Genomic DNA, 22,612 nt, shown 5'->3' with positions numbered 1-22,612 from the left:
GAAGTACATATCAACTGGTTATTTTATTTTATGCTGAGGTGTACTTGCCGCAAAATGAGTATCCTTTTACCTTTAGAGACTGTACGTACAAGTATATTTTTTAACTGCAGCATGCTCTTGGGTGTTGTTCTAGTTCAATGAAATTAGCATGGTTTCTTGGAGTCCATGTTTTGTATTCTGTTTTTGAGATTTGTAATGGGTTCTCACTCTGGGTAAGGGACTTGCGAGATACGGATCAGGTGCCTATCAAAAGCCTAGTGGAGATAGGGTTCCTATGTAAAAGATATGCAATTCATGGAAGCTTCTCTGGAAGGGGAGGGTGTGTAAGCCCATGCGTGGTCTTGTACTTGAGGATTCTCTTGGTTTAATAGCTGATAGGGTTTTTAACTACTGTAATGCACTCACGTTGGGGTCATTGGAGCTCCTTGGCAAGAGTACTTTCAGGTGATACCATCTAAACCTAGAATTCTATCAAGCTCCACCTCCCATTTGCACATTCTTTCCTGGCCTGATATCATGTGATTACTTCTCTCCCACAATTTTCTTCCTCATGCTTCCTTTCAGAATATACAGAAGGGATGGCAGCCCCTTCCATTTTCTACCGTTTTCATTGTATCAACTTACAAGACAGACATACATACATACATACATACATACATACATACATCTTATGCTTGCGGAACTAGTTACAAAATAATAAATTGTCTATAAAAGCTCTACGTTTTCATTCTGGGGCCAACGAAATCTCATCTCCTTTCTCGGTCAGATTCGATGCCTGGCTGGGACCAGATTAAATGTGACCTGAACGTAACTGCATTTATTCTCACCTCAATAAATGCAAATGATCGCTTCCAAAGTACCAGAACGTTGAGTCGATGAATGTAGCCGATGCACTGATGGATGCTAACAGCTTCTGGATATCCTTTTTCATTCCCGCAAGAAAATATAAAATATGTAAATAAATTTATTTTATTCTATTATCTTAAGTTTTTGAGAAAAATGATAATTTCATGGTATCAAGCGCACATATAAGGAGTATAAAAAAATATAAAATATATAAATAAATTTATTTCATTCTATCAACTTAAACTAAAAAAAAAAAAAGGATTTTAGCATCTTTAGAGTTCCGTCAGATTAGGCTGCACAACTGCTTCATTCAAACAGGTCATTTTTTTTTTTCCAGAGATGAGGTGCCAATATTGCAGGGTTTTGGACATGCAAATGTTTTCCTTCATGTGATATCAAACTTTGGCAGCTAAAGCCATGTTTCCATATAATTCATTGAGGAGTAAGCGACTTTGTTATAATTAGGCAGCACGGCACGCAAAAAGAAACATTCGAATCTTTAGGAAAAATAATCAGCACTCGCGTGTTTGGATTTAGAGAGTAGCTGTATTCTGGAGACAGCAAACCAAGTGATTTCTTAGCATAAATATGGGTTTTTTTCACTTTTTTTTGGAAAATTATGATGGGGAGGTTAGTTGGCAAGATTTTGTTGAAATATAATATATATTTTAATCAGAAGCCAGAAAAGAATGATTGGCAAGGTTTTATCAACGAGTAGCCAAAAAGAAAAGCTCACAAGCAATACAGGAACTTCACCAGCTACCAATCCCCGTGGTGTCTCCTTCACATGGCAAATTTTTTTTCCCCAGAGCTAAGCCATCATGAGGCTGATGTGGGAGCTTAGATACGCATGTCGGTAAAGCCGATTGAATGCAGGCGCAAGACCAAACAAAGTCTATCTGAGCAGGTGCTGCTGCGAGCTTCAGAAAGTTTTTGAAATATGTGTCCCATTTAAAGTGGAAGTTTCCTGTTACTAAGCGATAAGAGTATATGGTTTTAGGTTTCAACCTTCTACAATCTAGAGAATGAATTCCAAAAAGACATTCCCTTCTCCATTGCGAAGCATTTGATTGGTCGAGCAAAGCATGGTGGAAGAGCTTTCATTAATGGGCGGAGGATTCAGACTTTGCTCATGGCTGTCTGTTGGGTGATCTGTCTTTGTATGGGCAAGTTGAGATGGACCCAGAGAGACAGACTGTGGTGGGTGGTCGCTGTCTTGGCAGCAAAGGCTAAAGGTTGGGGGATATGGGAAGAGATTACAAGCAGGCCAAGCTCCAAAAGGTACGATGCAGTGATTTTTCTGCCTCATGTCCAGCTTTGTGGTAGGCAACATTCTTGAGTGGTGATAATGCCAGAGCTAGTTAAGATCGATGGCTAGCCTATAATTTTGTTCAAGGAAAATATAATATATTTAGAGCTAGTTTTGTTATTTTCATAGTAATAAATTGTAGTTTAACTGTTACATTCTTAAAGATAGTAAGTGATGGGGGGCAAAAAGAATCGTCTAGCCCACAGCTAAAACGTCGTCCTGTTTTGGCCCAATAAACGCCAACATCAACCGGTTGAATCCTCGATCCGGTCCAGAATCAGCTCGGCCTCGGACTCCGGCAAAAGCTCCCTCGGCCTTGGATATTCGCCAACCCGCTCCGACCAAGCTCGGGGCACCTACTTTAGTAGTATGCCTCGACCCTCGAGCTTGTGACGCTTCACCGAGCACATCTTGGAACTCTGAGAGCCGAGTTACCCTCAGTACCCGTCTAGCCGACCTTGCCAAACGCATGACGCGACCTCTCAACGGGCTCAGCTTCGCCAACAACCGCACCTATGTGTGCGCCTACGCCCTCCTACGTGGCCGTATATTACAACACCATCGTGCCACGCTTCGATAGCTGGCCCTCAACAGTCAAAGGATAGCACCATGACTACTCCGACCATACTCTGCTGCGACTGTCAACACATTACCATTTTGGAGAACGGACAACACCACACGCCACCAACCAGCCGTAGCTGCGCGCCATTCGGCTCAGAGCCATGCCTTCTTATGATGAGGGCGGATAGTGCCTCCACCACCTGAGCCTCTCCACCGGGACTATAAATAGCCCAGTCAGGTAACTTCTAAGGGACTTTTTGGCTGGACCAAATTTACCCTACTCTAACTTGATCGTCGGAGGGCCCTCACCGAAAACACCGGTGAGGCTTTGTGCAGGTCTGCCGCCGTCATGCAGGAGGTGGCCCCCTTCTTCTTGCAACAACTAGCAGCTCTCTCGACTCCTCCGGCGTGGTCACTCTCAGGCCAAATTTGAACCACAACAGTAAAATATTCAAGAGTGTATGGAAGGATATAATAGTTGATTTATAATTTATTGATTTGTAAACAAATTAACTTTGGAAATATAACTATCTTTTAAATCAATAATGTATGAATTGCAAGTTCTTGTGTGGCATTTTTAGGGGCATGTGAATTTGAAATAGCAATTTCAAATTGTTTATTACAGTTATTTTGATATGTATAGATTTAATTATAAATACTAAGTATTTTCACAGATATATTTTTTTGGCGAATCTGTTGATCAATTTCAATTATTCATTTTATAAAAATAATTGTTCTTATTTTGTAACGGGAGCAAGTTATATATGATTATGCTACTAAAGTGGTTGGATATATGAGTAGATGAAGTGAACTTTGCATTGCTCCAAAGTAAACCCCTCAGCCTCTCATAGAAGACTAAACTTGATCCCAAATATTTGATATAATCACCAAAACTCGATCATATGGTATCTGAGACTTCTGTGATATAAAAAATATTCAGTTTTTTATAAATATATTAGACTTATCTCTGCATGTCGGCATATCTCATCTTAAAGAAAGGTTCCAAGTTAATTTGCCTCATGAAAGTAGTACTCCAACTAAATTTCTCTAAAAAAAAGAATATGTAGACTTTTTACTCACAAAATATGTATTTTTCATAATAATATGTTGCATGAGAATGATAACCATAATCTAGGACTTAGCAGCATCTAGAGATTAGAAGTTTGATTTTTAAATGGTGCATCCACTTCCTCAATATAGCTACTTGTGCTAGATAATATTTCATATATTAGACTCGCCACCATTTGATTTAGAGCATACCAATGAGGCCTCGGAGTATAAAAAAAATCTAGATTTTGTTTTTTTTTTTAAAAAAAAGGAAAAGCTAGTTATAGGGTGCGATGGTTATCACTCACTGGAGTATAGAATTAAGCTCACCGGATCTATCTTAGTGGAAATTTTAGGGTGATCTTCTAGTAAAGGAAAGCAATATGGACTATCCACGTTTTTTAAAGAATGCTATCCCTCTCCATAAATTTGATTTGATAAAATACTTAGAAAGAGCAACAAATTGAATTGAAGAAAATAAGTTGAAAGATTACAAATAAATCAAAACTAATGAAGGTTGCATCATTGAAGATCAGCTGAAGAAAAATTCCTACTTCCCTTTCCAAAATGATAATGAAGAAAAAAGGCTTTCAAGAAAGTTGGCTTAGAGGTGGAGAACACGTTATTCTTGCACTACATTTATTAAGACTTAATGGTAGAGGGTCATGCCAACCTTTCCACTACCATTAGATTAAGTGCACTCCTTAATGGCAATAGTTCCGACATAATCTTACCAAGATGGTATGGTCTAGCTGCTCATAATTTAATTAAGTTTAAAAATTCTTGTTTCATGATCTCTGATCAATGAAAAAACAACCATCAGCTGCAATCTGTTTAATGGAAAATTCTCCGAAGCAAAATATTCTATTTCAATGGAAAATGTGGCTGCGCTGGAAATACACATTCATTTCTATTTTATATCAAACCATGTCAACAACTTGGAACCAAACACGTTCTCACGTGGGGCATCTTAGCTGGCCCTATCTTAACCATTTAGGTGACGTACTTGCACGTGCAGATGTACCTTTATGTGCAATACCTGTTTATGATTATGATCTAGAATTATCTTGATCATTTATATGCTCATCAGGGTATTATCTCCATCGGTTTTGTAGGATACTCTCATTTGCATCTCAGTCTAAACACTTAATTGGAAAAGCAGATGTGAACTTGAATAAATTTGATTGTCTTTCTTTCTTTCTTTCTTTTTTCTTTTTCTTTTTTTTTAAATGAGGAGGGAGACAAAGCCACCTAGTCTTTATTAGAAAATGAAGAGTTTACAGAAATTATTTATAAAGGATTTGCAAAAAAAAAATACAAAAGAGCAATAAATTTTCTTACAAAAGATAGTGGCCTGTAAATAGACATGTTAAGCTATTCAACAAGCTGAACAATCTTATAAGTGATTCGAAAGATCACTATATCTTTAGTGTGCAATTATATGAGTTTTGTTGGCTTTTTTTTTAAAGAATAGATCAACGTCTCTCAACGCGCGGCGTCAATGTTGTGACGTTATTTTTAAATTTGAAATAAGGATCAAGTAGGTTTTCTAAACATAAATGCTTCCAGCTGAAAAGAATTGAATAAATTTGATTGTCAACATGGCTCGTTCGCCATTCCCAGCAATTGTTCTTGCATGCAGTAGACTACAATTTTATTGGCCTTTTTATTCTTATGTTTTAGCCTGATCTGTCTCCAATTTGCATAACGGCATTTTGCCGGGGCTGTGAGTTACCCTTTGTTCAATGGAAAGCCATTGCCTTGGCGAGTTTGTTATTTTAATCCAATAAATATCTTAATATAAACCTCAGATGACTCTAAATGCAAAAGCCATTGCCTTCCGTACCTCAGTTCCATCATTAATTCGCCAACTTGCAGTTGGGTTGGGATGGGACTAAATGGTCTTTATCTCGTTTCCTCCTACTGTAGATCTTATAATTCTTTCTTGTTTCTTTTCCGGCAGGAGTACATCCGGTTTCTGAAAGCTGGCAAACACCAACCAAGACCCACTGGCGCCTTATGAAAACTGGAGCGGAACCCCAGCCCGATCAGGTGAATGTAATCATGAGATGATTTTTTTTTTTTTTTTGGTCTATATGCTTATCTCTAGATGTGTACTGTAGTTTGCTCCAAAGTTTTATTTTAGCAGCTGAAGCATGAATAGAACATCAACTAATCATATTGCGGATCCATCTATTCATGCTCTAATCATTCAGATGTTAAGGTATGTGCTATTGTATTGACTACATCCTTCAATGCTGTGCATCCCAATTTGGGTCGGGGCGATTATTAATGTGGATGGATCTTCCTCCCTTTCGGGAAGGAAGAAAACAATATATGCGAAAAGTGGTGGCTTTAAATTGAAGCTTGAATTATCACAATCCAGAATCTCATCAAAAATATCTATCCGAAGATATTATTTGGATTCTTTAGTTCTATAGAAATTTTCAAAATCTCTTCGGCAAATAACCAATATAAAACTAAATATGAGACTACGACTGAATTTTTTCTCAGATGGTATGATCCTTTGCCACCTAAAGCAAAGAGAACGGGGTTGACCTAATGCGGACACAAGGAGACATATAGGATGAGCATAGTTTGAAAGTTAGACCCATTGAATCTTTTTGGGTTTTCGTCCTACTCTGTGTTTGTTTTCTGTTCTAACAAAAAGTGTGTCAAACTGACTCAACTCAATTATGCAATAGTTCAAGTTCTAGGATTAATTTTTATGAACCTTATCAGGATCTGGACTGGGTTCAGACTCTATGGTTTATCCCATATAAAACATGTGGTTTTACCTTTATATCCTTCACAAGTTTTTTAAAAGTAATGAATTATATCCATAAAACTTGACCAAAACCCCTCATCTTTTCTCAATTATTTGGTGGACTTATAGATATTTGCTCAACAAATATTCCATCTTAAAATCATCTTTCAATGAATTACGTTGAAGATATGAAGGGATCTAAACCAATGTAATAATAGTATATGTTTAGATACTGTACCCGTATCCAACATAACCCAATAAGTGTATAATGTTGAATTTAGTCATCATGAGGTTTAAAATACACAGGCCCCTGTGAAGAGCTCTACGGTACCTTCAATTTTTTTTTGATTCAACAACGACTTGGCCATGCATAGATAGTCCCATGATGAAAACCATATTCTTTTGAATTGGGAGTTAGTGCAATACATAAGAATGGTAGCCATTTAAATATGCTCATCTCTCCACATAAAGGCCTCACATATAAGCTACGTTTGGAGGCATTAAGGATGCAAATGAACCGAGCCGAACCAAATAGTACATTTCTTCAGCTAGGCTTATCATGCAAAGAGGATATTCAAGTTTGAGCCCAACTTAGCAATAGATTTCTGAGCTTGTCTTATTTATGATCCAAGTTAAACTTGAATGAGTTGCGTTTTAGGTCTAGCAAATCTCCGTTCATTTTTGTAAGCCTTATTCAGCATCCGCTGTTTTGTGAACCGAGCTCCAGATGAACTAAGATTGCTTCAATGGTCACGCCCTATTCATTTTTGTAAACTTGAATAATTCAAGTTAAACTAGGGTATCCAGATGAACCGAGCTCCAGATGAACTAAGATTTGCTAGACCTAAAACGCAACTCATTCAAGTTTAACTTGGATTATAAATAAGACAACCAAATGATGTATCGACTAGGGGCTTGAATAATTTGAATACACTAATTTTTTTTTTTTTTTTTTGTACAACGGCGGCTCACGTTAGATGCGCATGATTACACTTAGTAAATCAGAGAGGAGGATATCATAAAAAGGAAAAAGAGCGGACTCAAAACTTTTCCTGAGAAAAGCACCAAAATAGTGCGCAGCATATGAGGCCACCTAGTCCGCCGCATTATTCGCCTTCTAGAAGACATGAGTAGCTCGAAATGAGGTCAACCCCCACGAACCTACAAATATTCCAAAGCAATAGAAGTCGGTCGACTTGGTTGAGCCCACTCTGAATCCTGTCGATGACCGTGGATGAATCATCCTCAAGATGAATACGGTCCGCGCCCAATCTCAGGACAGTATGGAAGATACCCTCCCATGTAGCTTCAGCTCTGCACCAATGACAAACTTGTCGAAGATGTATCCACCTCGGGCAACTATAAATTTGGAGTCCTTCTATGCTCCCATCCTCATAGATCTACCATCAAAACTTATTTTGAGAAAATGAGAGGATGGGGCGCTACTTTCCATCCCCTCGTTTTTGAGGGGAAAAAAAAGTCTCACTGGGTGTATTCGTATCGGTATGGTATGAAACACCAGCTTTAGCCAAAAAAAAAAAAAAAAAAAAAAAAAAAGGTCTCACTGCTCTTTCCCGCCGCGGACCTATTCAAAACCACCGTTGCCGCATCTACAAAGGCTCGATGTCCCCCGGAAAGCCATGCCACCCAAATGAACGTTAGACCCTTCTCTTCTCTGATCACGAGAAGCCCGGCTCTCACCATCATCCCTCGCTCGCCCAACCCATTGGGATCCCATCACCGCCCCAGATCAGACCTCGCCGCCTACGTCTCCCACCTCCAGCTTTGCGCCCTTCGGCGCCACCTCTCCAAGGCCCGGGAGGTCCACGCCCGCCTCCTCGCCACCGGCCTCCACGCCTCACCCTTCGCCGTCACCGCCCTTATCACCCTCTATTCCCGCTGCGCCCGCCCCGCCGACGCCCTCGCCGTCTTCCGCTCAGCCACCGGCCCTCCCAACCTCTTCTTCTGGAACGCTGCCATCGCCGCCCTCGCCACCAACGGCCTCCCCGCTGATGCCCTCCTCCTCTTCCGCAGCCTCCGCTCCGAGGCCGCCCTGCCCCCCGACGAGTTCACCTACCCCTGCGCCATCAAAGCCTGCTCCGACCTCGGCGCCCAGACGGAGGTCCGGAAGATCCACGCCGAGCTCTTCAAGGCGGCCTTTGATACAGAGGTCTTCACCTCGAGTGCTCTGACCCGTTTGTACTTAAAATTAGGCTTCGTGGAGGACGCTCGCAGGGTGTTCGACGAGTTGCCCGAGAGAGATGTGGTCCTCTGGAACGCCATGGTTAATGGCTTCGCCCAGAGGGGCCAGTTCGCCATGGCTCTCGAGTACTATCACCGCATGGTGCATGAAGGGATACTTCCAAGTAAATTCACGGTCACCGGGATCCTCTCGGTCTTCACCTCCACCGCCGACCTGAAAAATGGAAGAAAGATCCAAGCGTTTGCCATGAAAGTTGGTTACGACTCCGAGGTGGCGGTGGCCAACGCTCTCATCGACCTCTACGGCAAGTGCCACGCCGTGGAGGAGGCGGCGGAGGTCTTCGAGTCCATGCCGGAGAGGGACCTCTTCTCCTGGAACTCCATGATATCCGCCCGCCAGTACTCCGCCGACCATCTGGAGACCCTCCGGCTCTTCGGCCGGATGCGTCGCGCCGGGGTCCCGCCAGACCCTGTGACCCTCGCGGCCGTCCTGCCGGCGTGCTCCCAGATGGCGGCCTTCTCCCTCGGCCGCGAAATCCACGGGTACATGGTCGCGACCGGCATGAGGAATAGCGAAGGAGACGTGTTCGTCGACAACGCGCTGATGGACATGTACGCCAAGTGCGGGGCTCTGGAGGATGCGCGGAGAATGTTCGACGGAATGCCGGAGAGGGACTTGGCCTCGTGGAATATAATGATAGACGGGTACGCAGCGCACGGGCGGGGGCGGGAGGCGCTACGGCTGTTCGAGGGGATGGCAGCGCCGGACGAGGTGACGTTCGTGGGCGTGCTGGCGGCGTGCAGCCACGCGGGGCTGGTGGAGGAGGGGCGGGAAGTGCTGCGGCGGATGGGGGCAGAGTTCGGTGTGGCGCCGGCGGCGGAGCACTGGGCGTGCGTGGCGGACATGCTGGGGCGGGCGGGGCGGCTGGAGGAGGCGCGGATGGTGGCGGAGGCGGCGGGGGAGGCGGGTGCGGGGGCGTGGAGGACGTACCTAGCGGCGTGCCGGGCGAGGGGGGAGGCAGGGCGGGCGGCGGAGGCGGCGGAGAGGGTGGTGGGATTGGAGCCGGCGGGGAGCGGGGGGTGGGTTCTGCTGGCGAACGCGCTCGGGGGGGCGGGGAGGTGGGGGGAGGTGGCGGAGGTGCGTCGGGAGATGAGGCGGCGCGGGGTGAGGAAGGCGCCCGGGTGTAGCTGGGTGGAGGTGGCGGGGAAGGGGGTGCACGCCTTCGTGACTGGGGACCGGAACCACCCGGAGGCGGAAGGGATCTACAGGGCGCTGCACGGGCTCATCGGACGGATGAGAGAGAGCCGGGAAGTTTCTGATGCGATGTTCATCAATGGCGAGTGATCTTTAGTATTCACGCCTGGCGTAGCCTCCCATATGCCTTCCGGTATGTCAATCGGATACTGTCACTGTCACGTTATAGGGTCGCAAGAGGTGAACCTTTGGCGGATTTTAGTTTTACCCTCATTTTTGCAAGTGAGGGGAATTTTATCCCCATCTGATAAATTTTTCACTCATGTATTTTTTTTTTGTTTGCTCTTCTTTGAAAAAATGATATGAAAAATTAGTTTATTCTGTTGGATTAAAAAAATATTTGTAAAACAATTATTGATTGTTTGATATTTTATTTAAAATGCTATTGGTTGTGTTTTTTTTAGATCATTGTGTTATGTAAATGGTCCAATTCTCATTTGATCCTCACGGAGATCTGTGCCTCCAACAATCACATAGATGGAAATATTTAAGGGAAAAATTAGTTGAAGTTTAACGTTAATCTTGTGTTAGTACAATCCTAAACTTTCAAAAACTTGGGCGTTTGGTCTAGTGGTATGATTCTTGCTTTGGGTGCAAGAGGTCGCGAGTTCGATTCTCGCAACGCCCCTTTTTCATTTCTATTTTTATATTTTTATATTTTTTATATTTTTTATTTTTTTATTTTTTTTATTTTTTATTCTTTTTTATTCTTTTATTTTTTTATTCTTTTATTTCTTTTCTATTCCTTTTGTTATGTCTTTTTTTATTTCTTTTTTATTAATTTTTTTATTTTTTCCTTTTTTATTTTTATTTTTTTTATTTCTTTTAATATGTATATTTTTAATCTTCTAGGTTTTTTCAACGGCTAAAAAGGGCGTAGAATTTATTAAGCGAAGGATACTGCTTATCCGTTCCGAGGACCTTCCTCCTCCTCCTCCTTTCCCCCCCTGTAAACCCCCTTCCTGGCTTTCTCCTAGCCGGAGCCCCACCGGAGTCTCCAAACCCTCTCCTCATCTCTCCACCACACCTCACTGGAGATGCTTTTCTCCCTTCGCCATCTCCCCTGCCTCTCCCCGCTCCTCCCTCAGCCGAAACCTATCCGCTCCCGGCACCAATCCACCCTTCCCGCCAACATTTCCAACACCTCCCTCCGCGATAACTTCAAATTCCTCGCCAAAGCTGCTTCTATTAGCAGTCCTGGTGCTGACTATCCCGGTAAGGTTAAAATTTTCTTTCTTTCTCCTCTTTAATTCAAATATTTCCCACTATAACAGTATAATTTACTGTTTTCTGGTTTTTTTTTTTTTTTGGCAGAACAGTTGGTGGATGATGCCCAAAGGAAGCAGAGGAGGAGGAGGAGGAGCGTGGCGGGAGTCGACCAGGAGGATCTGGTAGACCCGGAAAAATTAGCTGACCCTGATAGCTTCTTTTGCGAGTTCAATGGAGTTCAGGTACACCATAAGATATGCGACCATGAGGCTGAAGAAGAGGTAAAGGAGCAATCTTTTCAGGTTACGGGCAGTGGAGTTGCGGGATTCGGATTGCCCATGATTCTATTGCATGGCTTTGGGGCCTCCGTGTTCTCGTGGGATCGGGTGATGAAGCCTCTGGCACGGTTGACTGGCTCCAAGGTTCTTGCCTTTGATCGGCCTGCCTTTGGGCTGACATCGAGGGCAAGTGTTTTGGGGCAGCAGGCTGTTGGTGGTGACGATGCCAGGCCTTTGAATCCATACTCGATGGCTTTCTCTGTGCTTGCCACACTCTCATTTATGGACTTGTTAGGTGCCGGGAAAGCCATTCTAATGGGGTAAGTTCGGTTCTCTTAGTTGATAGGAAAGTAATGTTTTCTTTTGCTTCTATGGAACTTAGCTATTGTCATCTTAGAAAATATTCTAAAACTTGCAAAGATTGAAAGGAAAATTGGGATCTCAGGCACTCCGCTGGTTGCCTTGTAGCAGTTAATACATACTTTGAAGCTCCTGAGAAGGTTGCTGCACTGATCCTTATCGCGCCAGCAATTGTTGCGCCACTTATTTCGCAGAAAGTGGTGAAGGAGAATGAAATGGACAAAGGAAACCAGATAGAAGATCGAGGATCAAATTTAAATGTTCGTCAGCATCCATCTGTAAGGATTTGGAAGGCCTTATGTAAGCTATGTATGGGCGTTATCGGGGTGGCTTTTGGGATGTTGAAAGGGATGAGGGATATGGTTAGCTCACTTTATGTCAAAGCTGTATCTGCAGTTCTACGGTCTGCCTTTGCTGTAATGCTGGTAAGCAGAAGCAGTGAAATGTATTTGTTTGATGCATCATACCGTATTTCTAGTCTGGTTACAAATTTAACATTTCTGATTGGCTGAAAAATATTGGAGGGAGCTATAAAAAATGGAAATGAGCATTTTTCTTATCACGCACTGATCTAATTTGTAGTGTAATGTTTGAGTAATCTGCCATGGCAACAGCTACAACCATGAGAGTGAACTGTTTGATCTTGTCAAAAAAGAATTCTATCTTTCAAGTATATGTTCACAATGTTGATCTATATCATCATTTCTCTCTTCCAGCTATTCACACATGTAAGAATCCCTCTCCTTACAAATGCACCGTAGTGCTTCATGCTATCATAAAACCCCTGTTTTGAGTGAAAGTCATAAAACCTAAATTGATTGCACATCACTTGCTTCTCTACTTATGTGACTCCAAAACTTTTTGTAATATCCCCCACTCATCTAACATAATTATTTATGCCCTAGGTTTTACACATAGAATGTCTTCTTATTTAGTGCATGCCATGTTTTGCATGAAATTCAAATTCCAGTTTCCACCTATGGTAGCATTTCCTTATACGATGATATTTTAGATTACGGTTATTCACTCATGAACATATTGATGTTTTTTCCTGATCAGTGGTTTTATAGTATGAACTGTCATCACATATTATATGAGGAAACTTTCTATTAACATAATTAAATTTTGTGAATTGAGTTATTGGTTTGCCCTTATCTTTTGATCAAAATAAATAAATGAATTTTGTAGTCTGTTCATGCTAGTGTCTCATCTTATTAAGTTTATTCCATTTTTGACAAGGTTCGTCCATTTCTGCAAAGAATCAGATTTCAATATCTCTTGTTGAATACTACTCAAAGCTTTTGATGAAGATGGATGCCCTTATCATTTTAAAAAGATAAAAAATCTCTCATGATATTGCATATTAGATTCTTCCATCAAAAAATTAAAAAAAAGGATATTGTACATCAGATTGTTATTGCTGTCCATGCCTGCGATATCTTAATTTCCCGCACTACACCTTCTTGATTTGGCTGAGCAGTTTACTGCAATTGTGAGCATCCATGAGATATTACTTAAATACTATACTTGGTGGTTTGCAGCTAAGGATGATCATGGACAAGTTTGGTATACTTGCTATTAGAAATGCATGGTTTGATGCAAGCCAAATCACAGATCATGTCCTTCAAGGTTATACAAAGGTAAGTTTCTACCAGGTAAGGTGACGATTTCAGCTTTTCTAATTTCAAATATTAAATATAATCAAAGGGTCCATGCTTTTATGCAGCCATTAAGAGCTAAGGGTTGGGAAATGGCCCTTTTGGAGTACACCTTAGCCGTGCTTACAGATTCTGCATCTAAACCACCACTGACTAAAAGACTTGCTGAGATCTCATGCCCTGGTAAAGCTATTAAACTCTTCTCTTTAGCCACTTGTTTTATATTAAGTCCAATGTTTGTGTCATTCAGTAGTACCGCAATGCTCTAAATAGTATGCATGTAATGAAGCTGTTCAATTTTGATCATTATTGATCATATTATATATTGGCTTCTCAAATATATATTTATGATTGTACATGGTGTAGCATTATTGGATTCTAGTACAGATGATGTTATCACAAGTTGCATAAGGATTCATATACGTCAAAGCTCTATTGACCAATATCGTTCAATACATACGACATTGTTTTTATAGATCGATCAGCGTATTATCTATCAGTGTTTGAGATTATTTTATGATAGCCTCATGACTTAAATTAGTGCTAAATTTCTTGTCAAACCAACTCTAGGGGAATCCTGTGAGACCTAGAAGGCCAAGTGGCATTTTCAAAATTGGCCTTAGGAAGGTTGCTTAAATCTGGAAAGAGTTCAGATGAAGAGTGACGAACTTATTATCCCTCAGTATTCACATCCTGCGCGATCCAACTAGCTAAATCTTTAAGGAGAAGCTCTAATTTTTTATTAGGTGCTGTCAATTTTTTGAGGAGTTTAGGCCCAGAGTTACTTGGTAAAGGTATTCACAACTATCATAACCCATCAGAATGATAGTCCAGATGATCCAATTGTGTGTTAGGAGCATACAAGGGATTTGAGTTCACTCTGATGCGGTTCCATTATATTCCTTGACTAGGGTCAGTTGATCGGCTATGGATACGGTCATCTAGCTTTTTCTTATTCCTGCGGGCTGTATTCTGTCTCCTCTTGCTTGGCCAAAACTTAACCAGCAGAAAGGTTGACTGTATGCCAACTCCATTGCGATTTTGATTAAATTCTGAACCAGAGTCAAGCATGATGGTCCCTCATAAGATAATAATGCTATACATATGTAGTCAATCTCTGAAGTGATTTAACTGAACTTTACATGGTTGTTAAGCCGAGATGATTTCTCAAGGGGGTTTCAGTTGTTTATCATCGATGAATGGCTACTATATCTTGATTGGCACTATCAACTCAAAAAATGCAGGTTGGGCAAATTTGATGAGTATGGTAATGGGCCATAGAAAAATTACCTGATGATGTATGTCCCACTGAATTTTAGGAGGTTGAAGAAAGTTGTGAATATGGATGTAGTTCTAGAAAGAAGTGCAACCCTAATTCAACTGATTAAATCAAGTTTGTCTCTATTGTTTTAATATTTTATCAAATAAAGATGCTGCATACAGAGAAAACCTCATTAGTTATTACTTCCATTTTACAAAACTGGCATTTGGTCTCTTGTTTGACTGATGAAGACTGTGATGTGGTTTAAAATATTTAATTTAATTAGAACTTTTCTTTAAGCACCTATTTAAGCAGTTAGAAGCATGATGCTGATTGCATTACTAATACCTACTAGCTTGTTGGCTTATTTGTTGATTTGATTCAGTGCTGATCATTACTGGTGACACTGACCGCCTTGTTCCTTCCTGGAATGCTGAGCGCCTATCATGGGCCATACCAGGTTCTACCCTTGAAGTAATCAAGAATTGTGGGCACTTGCCTCACGAAGAAAGGGTAGAAGAATTCCTATTGGCTATCGAAAGGTTTCTTCAAAAAGTTTTTGGAGTTTCAGACAGGCAGTTCTCCCAAGCAGCAGCATGACTATGGCAGCAACAAATATTAGTAGAAAACAAGCAATTCTTTGGCACTCAGCCCAACATGTTGATCAATCAATAGAAACAATAGTATGCAGGGGATAGTACTGTCCCTGGTTCTCTTTTGCCACGGAGGTCAATCAAATTCTACTGAGATTCAAACGATTTTTAGTCCTTCATAAGTTGCTCTATCTTAAGGCTTCGATGCAACTGTGTTACCATCTTATAAGAATAGAATATTTTGATTACTTACAGAGACTAGCTGAAGCTGAAATCTTGTTGGCAGGTGATCATGCATAGTCCCAGACCATAAGATACACAAAAGAAACAGTAAAATTAGAGCAAGACCTACTACAACATGGTACATAATCTTACACTCTTATGATCTGAGTATCTAAAACAGGCTTGTTATGATAAACTATATACGTGCATGGCAAGGATTTGGATATATAAAATGATCAGGAAAGAACACTTAGAATCAGATTTCGATCGATACTGAACATTAAGGTAGATAAACTACCTTTGGCTTTTTTGGTAATAGGAGTTCAGTCCTCCATGAGAGCTATAAAATGGACACCTCTGGGATGCCACTAACCCTGACTGGATTCTTAATTGTCATCATGCTACAACCCTACACTCTTACCCCTCCGACTCCGGCGCTGACCAGTCTGCAGCCTGATTACATTTTCTGTGAAGGTCTGTATTGCTCAGACCAGGCTGTTAATTTATATTGCTCCATGAGTGGGGCAAGCTGACAGGGAATAGAATATGACTTCTGCCACTGAAATACTCTCTGTTGGGTGTTTTTGAATAAGCTTTTTCTCTTGGCCATTTTTTGTTAAATATTTTCTTAAGCCATTTTAGAAACAACTGGCATGATAGAGAGTCTGGCAATCTACTAATCGTACCAGAGCTCTAGTTTTAAGATACTATGGATCGTTTTCATTAACTTCGACAGCTTGGGGCTGCCCACTTCTGGTACCATTTTGCAAAATTAAAGGACAGCAGAAGTGCAATGGAGCAGGCAGAGTCCATGTATCATAAACCAGGAAGTCGGAAATTGCGATCAAAATGAAGTTTCCATCCCATCTTCTTTGACATTATCTTTACCTCTTCTTTTTAAGCAAACAGAGGTACCCTTATTTGTTAATTCTACTTTTTTAATTAAAAAAAATAATCATACTTTCACAAGTTAAAACCTCACCAATCAAACAAGCTGCCAATAATCTCAGAGATCTTGGTTATAATTACACCAGGGCCAAACCCTGGTGAATTAAGTTTGGATCAAACTTTTCCACAATAGTTTTGGCCACTATAAAGGCACCGAATTGGTGTTCAGCACATATATGAGTGACGAAGGCAACCTATCTTATGGCATTTTCTTTATTGAAAACCAGATTCAAATTGATGCCTGTCGACTGAGGAAAACCAGAGAACAGCTATTGTTAGAGAACAAATTCGGTTAGATTTAGCAACAGCTATTTCGTCTTTCCTTGAGGAAAATTAGTTTTCTTCTGTACACTTCGATAGTGAATGGGAAGCCTTGCAGATTGAAGTTTGCGTCATCGATGGACATGGAAAATTTAGTTTTCCACGTTGGGTTTGATGTCTCAGAAGTATCTATCTTTGTGCAGTATTTGGTGTTGGGATAAATCCACCGGCGCTTCAAGAAAGATGATGAGCAGTAGAGGCCATGAGCAGAGATCATGCAAACCTCGATGCGGATCTTGCCATTTTGGAAGCGTTTTGTGCACGAGGAGCCAGATAAAGGTTAAAAAAACAAATCTGATAAGGCTTTTTCAGTCATGTGAGATTGAAAGAAGAAGAAAATAAAAACACACACACAGATGGACATTGGCATGACAAAGAACAGTGCTTTTCTTGATAACAAGTAGGTTCCTACCTACTAGATAAGCTCTTTTAGAGGAGCCAATTACCCTTTTCATACAAAGAATCATATGCTAATATATGAGTGTTGGAAACAGAAGAATTGAAAGCGCACAGAAATTACGTCCTTGGACAAGGAGGATTAGATTCAGAATTTTTAAGGAAACAAAAAAAAATGAAGTCAGATGATAGAATAGAATATGTTGGATTTGTTTTTCACAAAGTTCCAATAGAGTGAAAGTTTGATCCATCCTCATCATGGTCTTAATTTCTTGTTTGTATAACTGTCACCAAAAGTGAGATCATGTTCTGCCATTGAGAGTCCTCCTCACCTGTCCTCTGCTTTCTTAAAATTAATGACAAGGTGTCATAATTTGACTCAAAAACATGTAGGGCCTTGCATGCTCCTGTCTTTGCTGATGGCTACGCAGAGCATATCATGGAGAAGCTTTAAATTAGTATATCTCACAGAAAACCTTATGAAAAATATGATGTATTTGCATTCCAACCTCATGAAACTTCTGCGTGAGCTTCATTCATCAGTTCTCGAGAGGGTGGAACCAAAAGCAGCATCCTACCAGCAGGTCTGACCATGAGATTGCCTTGCAGGTAACTCGAGGCAGATCGCGTATACATCATTGTAGTAGACCCTAGAGAATCCTCTCCAAATCCGCATGCTTTAAAAAATAACCTGAAAAATTTTTCCATATGCTATATGTAGCTAGACTTTATATGTCTGCATATATCGTAATGGTCTGATCATGTATATGCAAACAAAAGGGAATGCATACTAAGAGAGAAGCTAAGAGTTGCATTATATATACAATTATACATAAATGTGAATCCATGTAGTAAAGGAAAGATATAGAGATGTCCAGATATTTGTTTTAATCAGTAGAAACTCATCTCAATAAAAAAAGAAAAAAAAAGAGGAAAAGGTAGTTCCACCCAAGTACTAAATATTCCATGAACTTTGTTTCGAGGCTCTTAACTACTAGCATCATCTTTTTCAGTCCAGCTGGCTTACTAAAGGTGAGCTCAAATTCAAAATTCTATTTGGGTTAAGAGACCAAATTAAGTAAAAGGCATCTACACAGAGAGTAATATAGAGATTACTCATTAAGTCATTCGATAATGAAATGATTTATTTATAACTTCCCATCTGTGAATTGCAGAAAGTTGACTCCTGAGTTTTTTGTTTTTTTAAAGCATCCTACTGCCTTAAATTTTAATATTCAAAAGGCAATTGAATAAATATTTAATTCATTTTAAATTTCTGCAAAGGATGAATCTATATAGCCTGCCTTTTCAGCTCAAACAAGCCATGCCATCTTAATCATGGATAAACTGTTTTCCTCATGGCATAATAAGAAAATGAGGCCTCCCGATTCAAGAATAGTTTTAAATATTGGTGCAATTTAAAAAGATATTGCGCCCCTTTCATCCCAGCCATATACACAAAAAAATAAAAAAATAAAAAGAGAGAAAAATGGAGGATATACTAACATGTCAGAGCCAGACACAGAGAAAAAGTAATGATAATGCAGATTATATTACACTAACTTAAAATAGTTTGGGTTTTTTACGTGAATACTCTCCAAAATATTAAAATTTGTATAAATACCCTCCCAAAATTAATATTTGCATGTATACCCTCATAAAATACTTGCTTTGCATGTGTATCCTTCTCTTTTTTTTCTTCTGCAGATGTACCCACGCCATCTAACACCGTTAAGAAATGAGCGGTTTAAAATTGAAATGACTGAAATACTCTTAATGGGTAGACATGCAAAAAAAAAAAAATGTATAACGTCATATATGCAAATAGCAACTTTGCAAGGGTATTCATGTAAGTTTTCATATTTGAGAGGATATACATGCAAAAAAAAAAACATCTTTTCCTATTTCCTATATATATCAGCCGATATCTCAAAATATTTAGGTCATTTTATTTTTCCCTAATGTCCCAACTCGGCTGTATTAAACCAAGATCAATCTCAATGACTTGTTACAAAGTTACAAGACTATTGGCACCCTCAAAAAGAAAAGGCATCAGCAAGTCCCTATATCTGGCCCTCAAGGATGAGGCAAGGAGGGGTGCATGCATGCACAGGTCCCGAGAACTATTTCACCTTCCTTAACCATCAGCCTCTCACCCCAAGCAAAAAAAATGCCATTACAAATTCAGTTTGACTACCATGATACAATAAGTACATACACAAAAAGGCATTATGGGCATACCTCTCCTTTTCTGTGCACAAGGCAGACATATCGTATATGCCTTTGCTGGTGAGAATCCTGAAAGAAATTGTTTGAAGAGGGAGAAAAAGTAAAAAAACGGCTACTTGGCAAATATTATCAGAACAGGTGAACTTTTCAAACCAAATTTATCAAGATCTCGTAGAGATAAAACATTTTCATGACCTGAAAGCAAAATTGCAAGCATTTTACCAGCATAACTTATATATTGTAGTAGTTTACCTTTTTGAAAGTGTGGAAGAGAGGGGTAAGCTCTGTTTGCAGATGCGGGAGTTAACAGCTGGAAAAGTTTTGATTATAGTTTTTGCAGTTCTCAACCTATTGGATGAATTAGCATTCTACAAAACAGAACAAAAAAAACTAAAGTCTGACAAAATAGTAAAGCAATTCAATATACTAGTGTTTGAAATCCACGATGACAAATTTTGAAGGGGGAACTATACTCTTCAGAGTTATACATGGATGCATGCGCACAAGCGTGCAAAAAAATGAATGTTAATATCTCAGGCAAAGAATTACAGAGAAGTGGGATCTTGATACTACGATAGAATCACAGATGCTACAGTAAATTATATCAGGGATCACCAGCTACAATATCAAGAATGCACTATTTCTCTACATACCTTATCATTCTTTCAACTATTTTTCGACCAATACCCCGTCTCTGTAATGAAGGAATAACCTGAAAGACACCGAGCATAAATGATATGAATATAAGGAAGAGTGCTTGGCATGAAAGGAAATATTTAAACTGCCTGATAAGTAATGAATGAACTTTTGACTGACTTTCTTGATTGAGGCAACGCATCCCTTTCAAATGATGCTGTGGATTAGAGATTTTACCTGATAGCCTGATACATCTAGGAATCTTTCAAAAACCATAACACAATACAAGTAAGAGAGTTCTGCACCTGTATCAAACTTCTATTTCTTTTTTTTTAAACATGGTTAATATAGAACCTCTAAATTGGTTCTTCAAGTGATTACAGGTATGTAAGGCTGTCACTCCAACCTATAAACCCAGCTACCGACCCGGACACAACCCAACCCCAATATAATGCAACTTCGACATGATGATGCGTTGGGTATAGGTCCAAAGTCAAATCCCCCGAAATTTTCAGGTTTAAGTTTGTGGTAAGAGGTTTTTGAAAGTTGTATATAATACAACGTTCAAAAACGTATATAATACATAATTTAGGTATTATATAATACATAAGTTTGTGGTAAGAGGTTTAATCCCCTGAAATACACCTGACCCGAAATCGTATATAATACAGATTTATATATTAGTAGCATATGAAAGTTGTTCTATAACTTTGAGGGCAGAAAGAATAAATAGTGATAACATGTTGGAACATGGTTAGGTGTTTATACTTGACTTTAAGTAAAGTATATATTTTCAATATCTAGTCAATCACTATTACATAGTTAACCATGAAGTGCTTGTTATTCATAATTTAATTTTTGTAGCATGTATAGGATGTTTCATTGTTTTAGCTTGATAAACTTTTCAAAATATAATATTTGATACTTGATCGGTACCCAGAACTGGACCCAACCCGATCCTCAATCAAGCAATTGAGATTTTTGAAGCTTAAAGTTGTTGAGGTTTATTTTGGTTGGAAGTCAGCATTTGGAAACAGTGAGCTGTATTTGAACTGCTTGTTCCATTACTTGATTTGTCTATAGTTTCTCAGCTTGTTCCAAACAACTTATTTGTCTACGATAATAGCCATTTCTTATGTGAAATTTCTGGTTTCATTTTCCTAACTTAATGCATCTCTATAACCTTCCAAAAGCATTCGAAAAGGCTATAAAGACAACATGCTGTCAGATGCTAAGAAAGTTGTCTCTTAAGCTGTTCTCTTTGATAACCAGGAAAAACAGGAAGAGTTTTTTCTTTATGAACATCCATTCGCTTTCAGTAAAACAATTTCCATAAAAGAATAAATCATATAATACTCTACTCTTATCTCACCAAATGCTGATTTTTTATAAATATTATGTTATATTTTTTTTATTATTAATCTACCAAATGGCACGTGCATATCACGTGCTTGCATTCCCTAGTAAAGAAAGAGAACTCTTTTATAATTGCATTATTGCAGCTTTTTATGTGGATCAAAACCTTAGCTTTGCTCCAAAATTGATGAAAAGAACCCTCTAATATATATTACATAATCAAAAAATGACTTGAGAAATTACTGGAGAATCGGAACAATTTAATTATCCGCTAAACGAAGTAGTAGTATCAAAATCTGATTCCCACTACATTTCCTATACCAAAGCAAAAAGCCAGCGCCTGAATCGTAATTAGTACTAAAAATCGATATGAATCATCACCTGCCAACAATTGCTCCCAAAGGCAGAACAACAACGATAAAAAGAAAAGGCAATTCTTATGGAGGGGTAATAAAATCCACAATTACTCATACCACAACGTCATGGATCGAAGCCGTCAGTCCCCCATCCGACACCGCCCGGCCAAACCCCACCAATCGGCCATCCGATTCCGGCACCGGCAACGCCCTCTCGAAAAAATTTGCGATCCCAGCTCCCAAGATCTCATTTTGATCATCCTCGACCAAGTATTTGGGCCGGCAGAAGACGGAGACGACGGCGAAGCTGTGGGCGAGGGCGATCTGGAGCTTGCCTGGATCGACGGGCTCCGCGCGGCCGTCGGCGGCGAGGGCCGGGAAGCGGTGGCATGAGAAATTGGCAGAGCGGAAGAGATCTTGGAGCTGGAGAGGATCGACGAGGGAGGGGTTCGTGGAGATGGAGACAGGTGGGGGTTTTCTTCGCCTCTTCGGGGTTTGGGGGCTGGGGAAGAAGTGGAGGGAGGCAAAGGAGATCGAGGACAGAGAGGCAGTGGCCGCCATTTTCCAAGAAGACACAGCTCCATCCGAATGCGCCCGACCACCAAAAAGTGGCCGATATAAAATCTAGCAATATTAATATTCGGGTATTAATTTTGTATCGATGTCGGTAATGGTTTTGCCGAATTAAGTTTCTTTGTGAACGCTCCACTCCAATCCTTGAGACCCGCTCTTCCCCACTTAAGCCGCCATATCCGCCCGCCACTCTCCCAACACCACCTCCACCTCCTCTCCCGACGCGGGC

General features: G+C 40.3%; 3 protein-coding genes and 1 non-coding gene across 8 annotated transcripts; 3 read left to right on the top strand and 1 right to left on the bottom strand.

The window, feature by feature from the left end:
• Positions 1–7,497: 7,497 nt before the first annotated feature.
• Positions 7,498–10,303, top strand: LOC103699614 (pentatricopeptide repeat-containing protein At3g14730). Its single transcript, XM_008781631.3, has one exon. It carries the CDS (start codon positions 8,182–8,184, stop codon positions 10,075–10,077), a length of 1,896 nt encoding a protein of 631 aa, XP_008779853.3. The 5' UTR covers positions 7,498–8,181; the 3' UTR covers positions 10,078–10,303.
• Positions 10,304–10,543: 240 nt separating this feature from the next.
• Positions 10,544–10,615, top strand: TRNAP-UGG. The gene has a single exon. It is a non-coding gene; the product is annotated as a tRNA-Pro (tRNA).
• A 278-nt stretch (positions 10,616–10,893) lies between these two features.
• LOC103706004 lies at positions 10,894–15,605 on the top strand. 2 transcript variants are annotated; one of them, XM_039132371.1, is made up of 6 exons: positions 10,894–11,202; positions 11,302–11,794; positions 11,920–12,259; positions 13,376–13,474; positions 13,561–13,675; positions 15,139–15,605. In XM_039132371.1, the coding sequence occupies exons 1-6, from the start codon at positions 11,025–11,027 to the stop codon at positions 15,351–15,353; spliced, it is 1,440 nt and encodes a 479-aa protein (XP_038988299.1). In that variant the 5' UTR covers positions 10,894–11,024; the 3' UTR covers positions 15,354–15,605. The 2 variants fall into 2 exon arrangements, with proteins under 2 accessions (XP_038988299.1, XP_038988300.1); XM_039132372.1 differs by having other exon boundaries at positions 10,909–11,207; positions 11,307–11,794.
• Positions 15,606–17,206: 1,601 nt separating this feature from the next.
• Positions 17,207–22,423, bottom strand: LOC103705960. Of its 4 annotated transcripts, XR_005514340.1 has the most exons (6): positions 21,928–22,423; positions 20,116–20,174; positions 19,715–19,830; positions 19,475–19,531; positions 17,743–17,969; positions 17,207–17,656 (listed from the first exon to the last, which is right to left on the bottom strand). XR_005514340.1 is itself a non-coding variant. In XM_008789878.3 (5 exons), exons 1-4 carry the CDS (start codon positions 22,369–22,371, stop codon positions 17,744–17,746), a joined length of 741 nt encoding a protein of 246 aa, XP_008788100.2. In that variant the 5' UTR covers positions 22,372–22,422; the 3' UTR covers positions 17,223–17,656; position 17,743. The 4 variants fall into 4 exon arrangements, 2 of the variants coding, with proteins under 2 accessions (XP_008788100.2, XP_038988301.1); XM_008789878.3 differs by lacking the exon at positions 19,715–19,830 and having other exon boundaries at positions 17,223–17,656; positions 17,743–17,924; positions 21,928–22,422; XR_603878.3 differs by lacking the exon at positions 17,207–17,656 and having other exon boundaries at positions 17,813–17,924.
• Positions 22,424–22,612: the final 189 nt, after the last annotated feature.

The sequence above is a fragment of the Phoenix dactylifera genome, chromosome 12 (assembly GCF_009389715.1).
Source record: "Phoenix dactylifera cultivar Barhee BC4 chromosome 12, palm_55x_up_171113_PBpolish2nd_filt_p, whole genome shotgun sequence".
Taxonomy (NCBI): Eukaryota; Viridiplantae; Streptophyta; class Magnoliopsida; order Arecales; family Arecaceae; genus Phoenix; species Phoenix dactylifera.
This window is presented reverse-complemented; position numbering and strand designations above follow the sequence as displayed.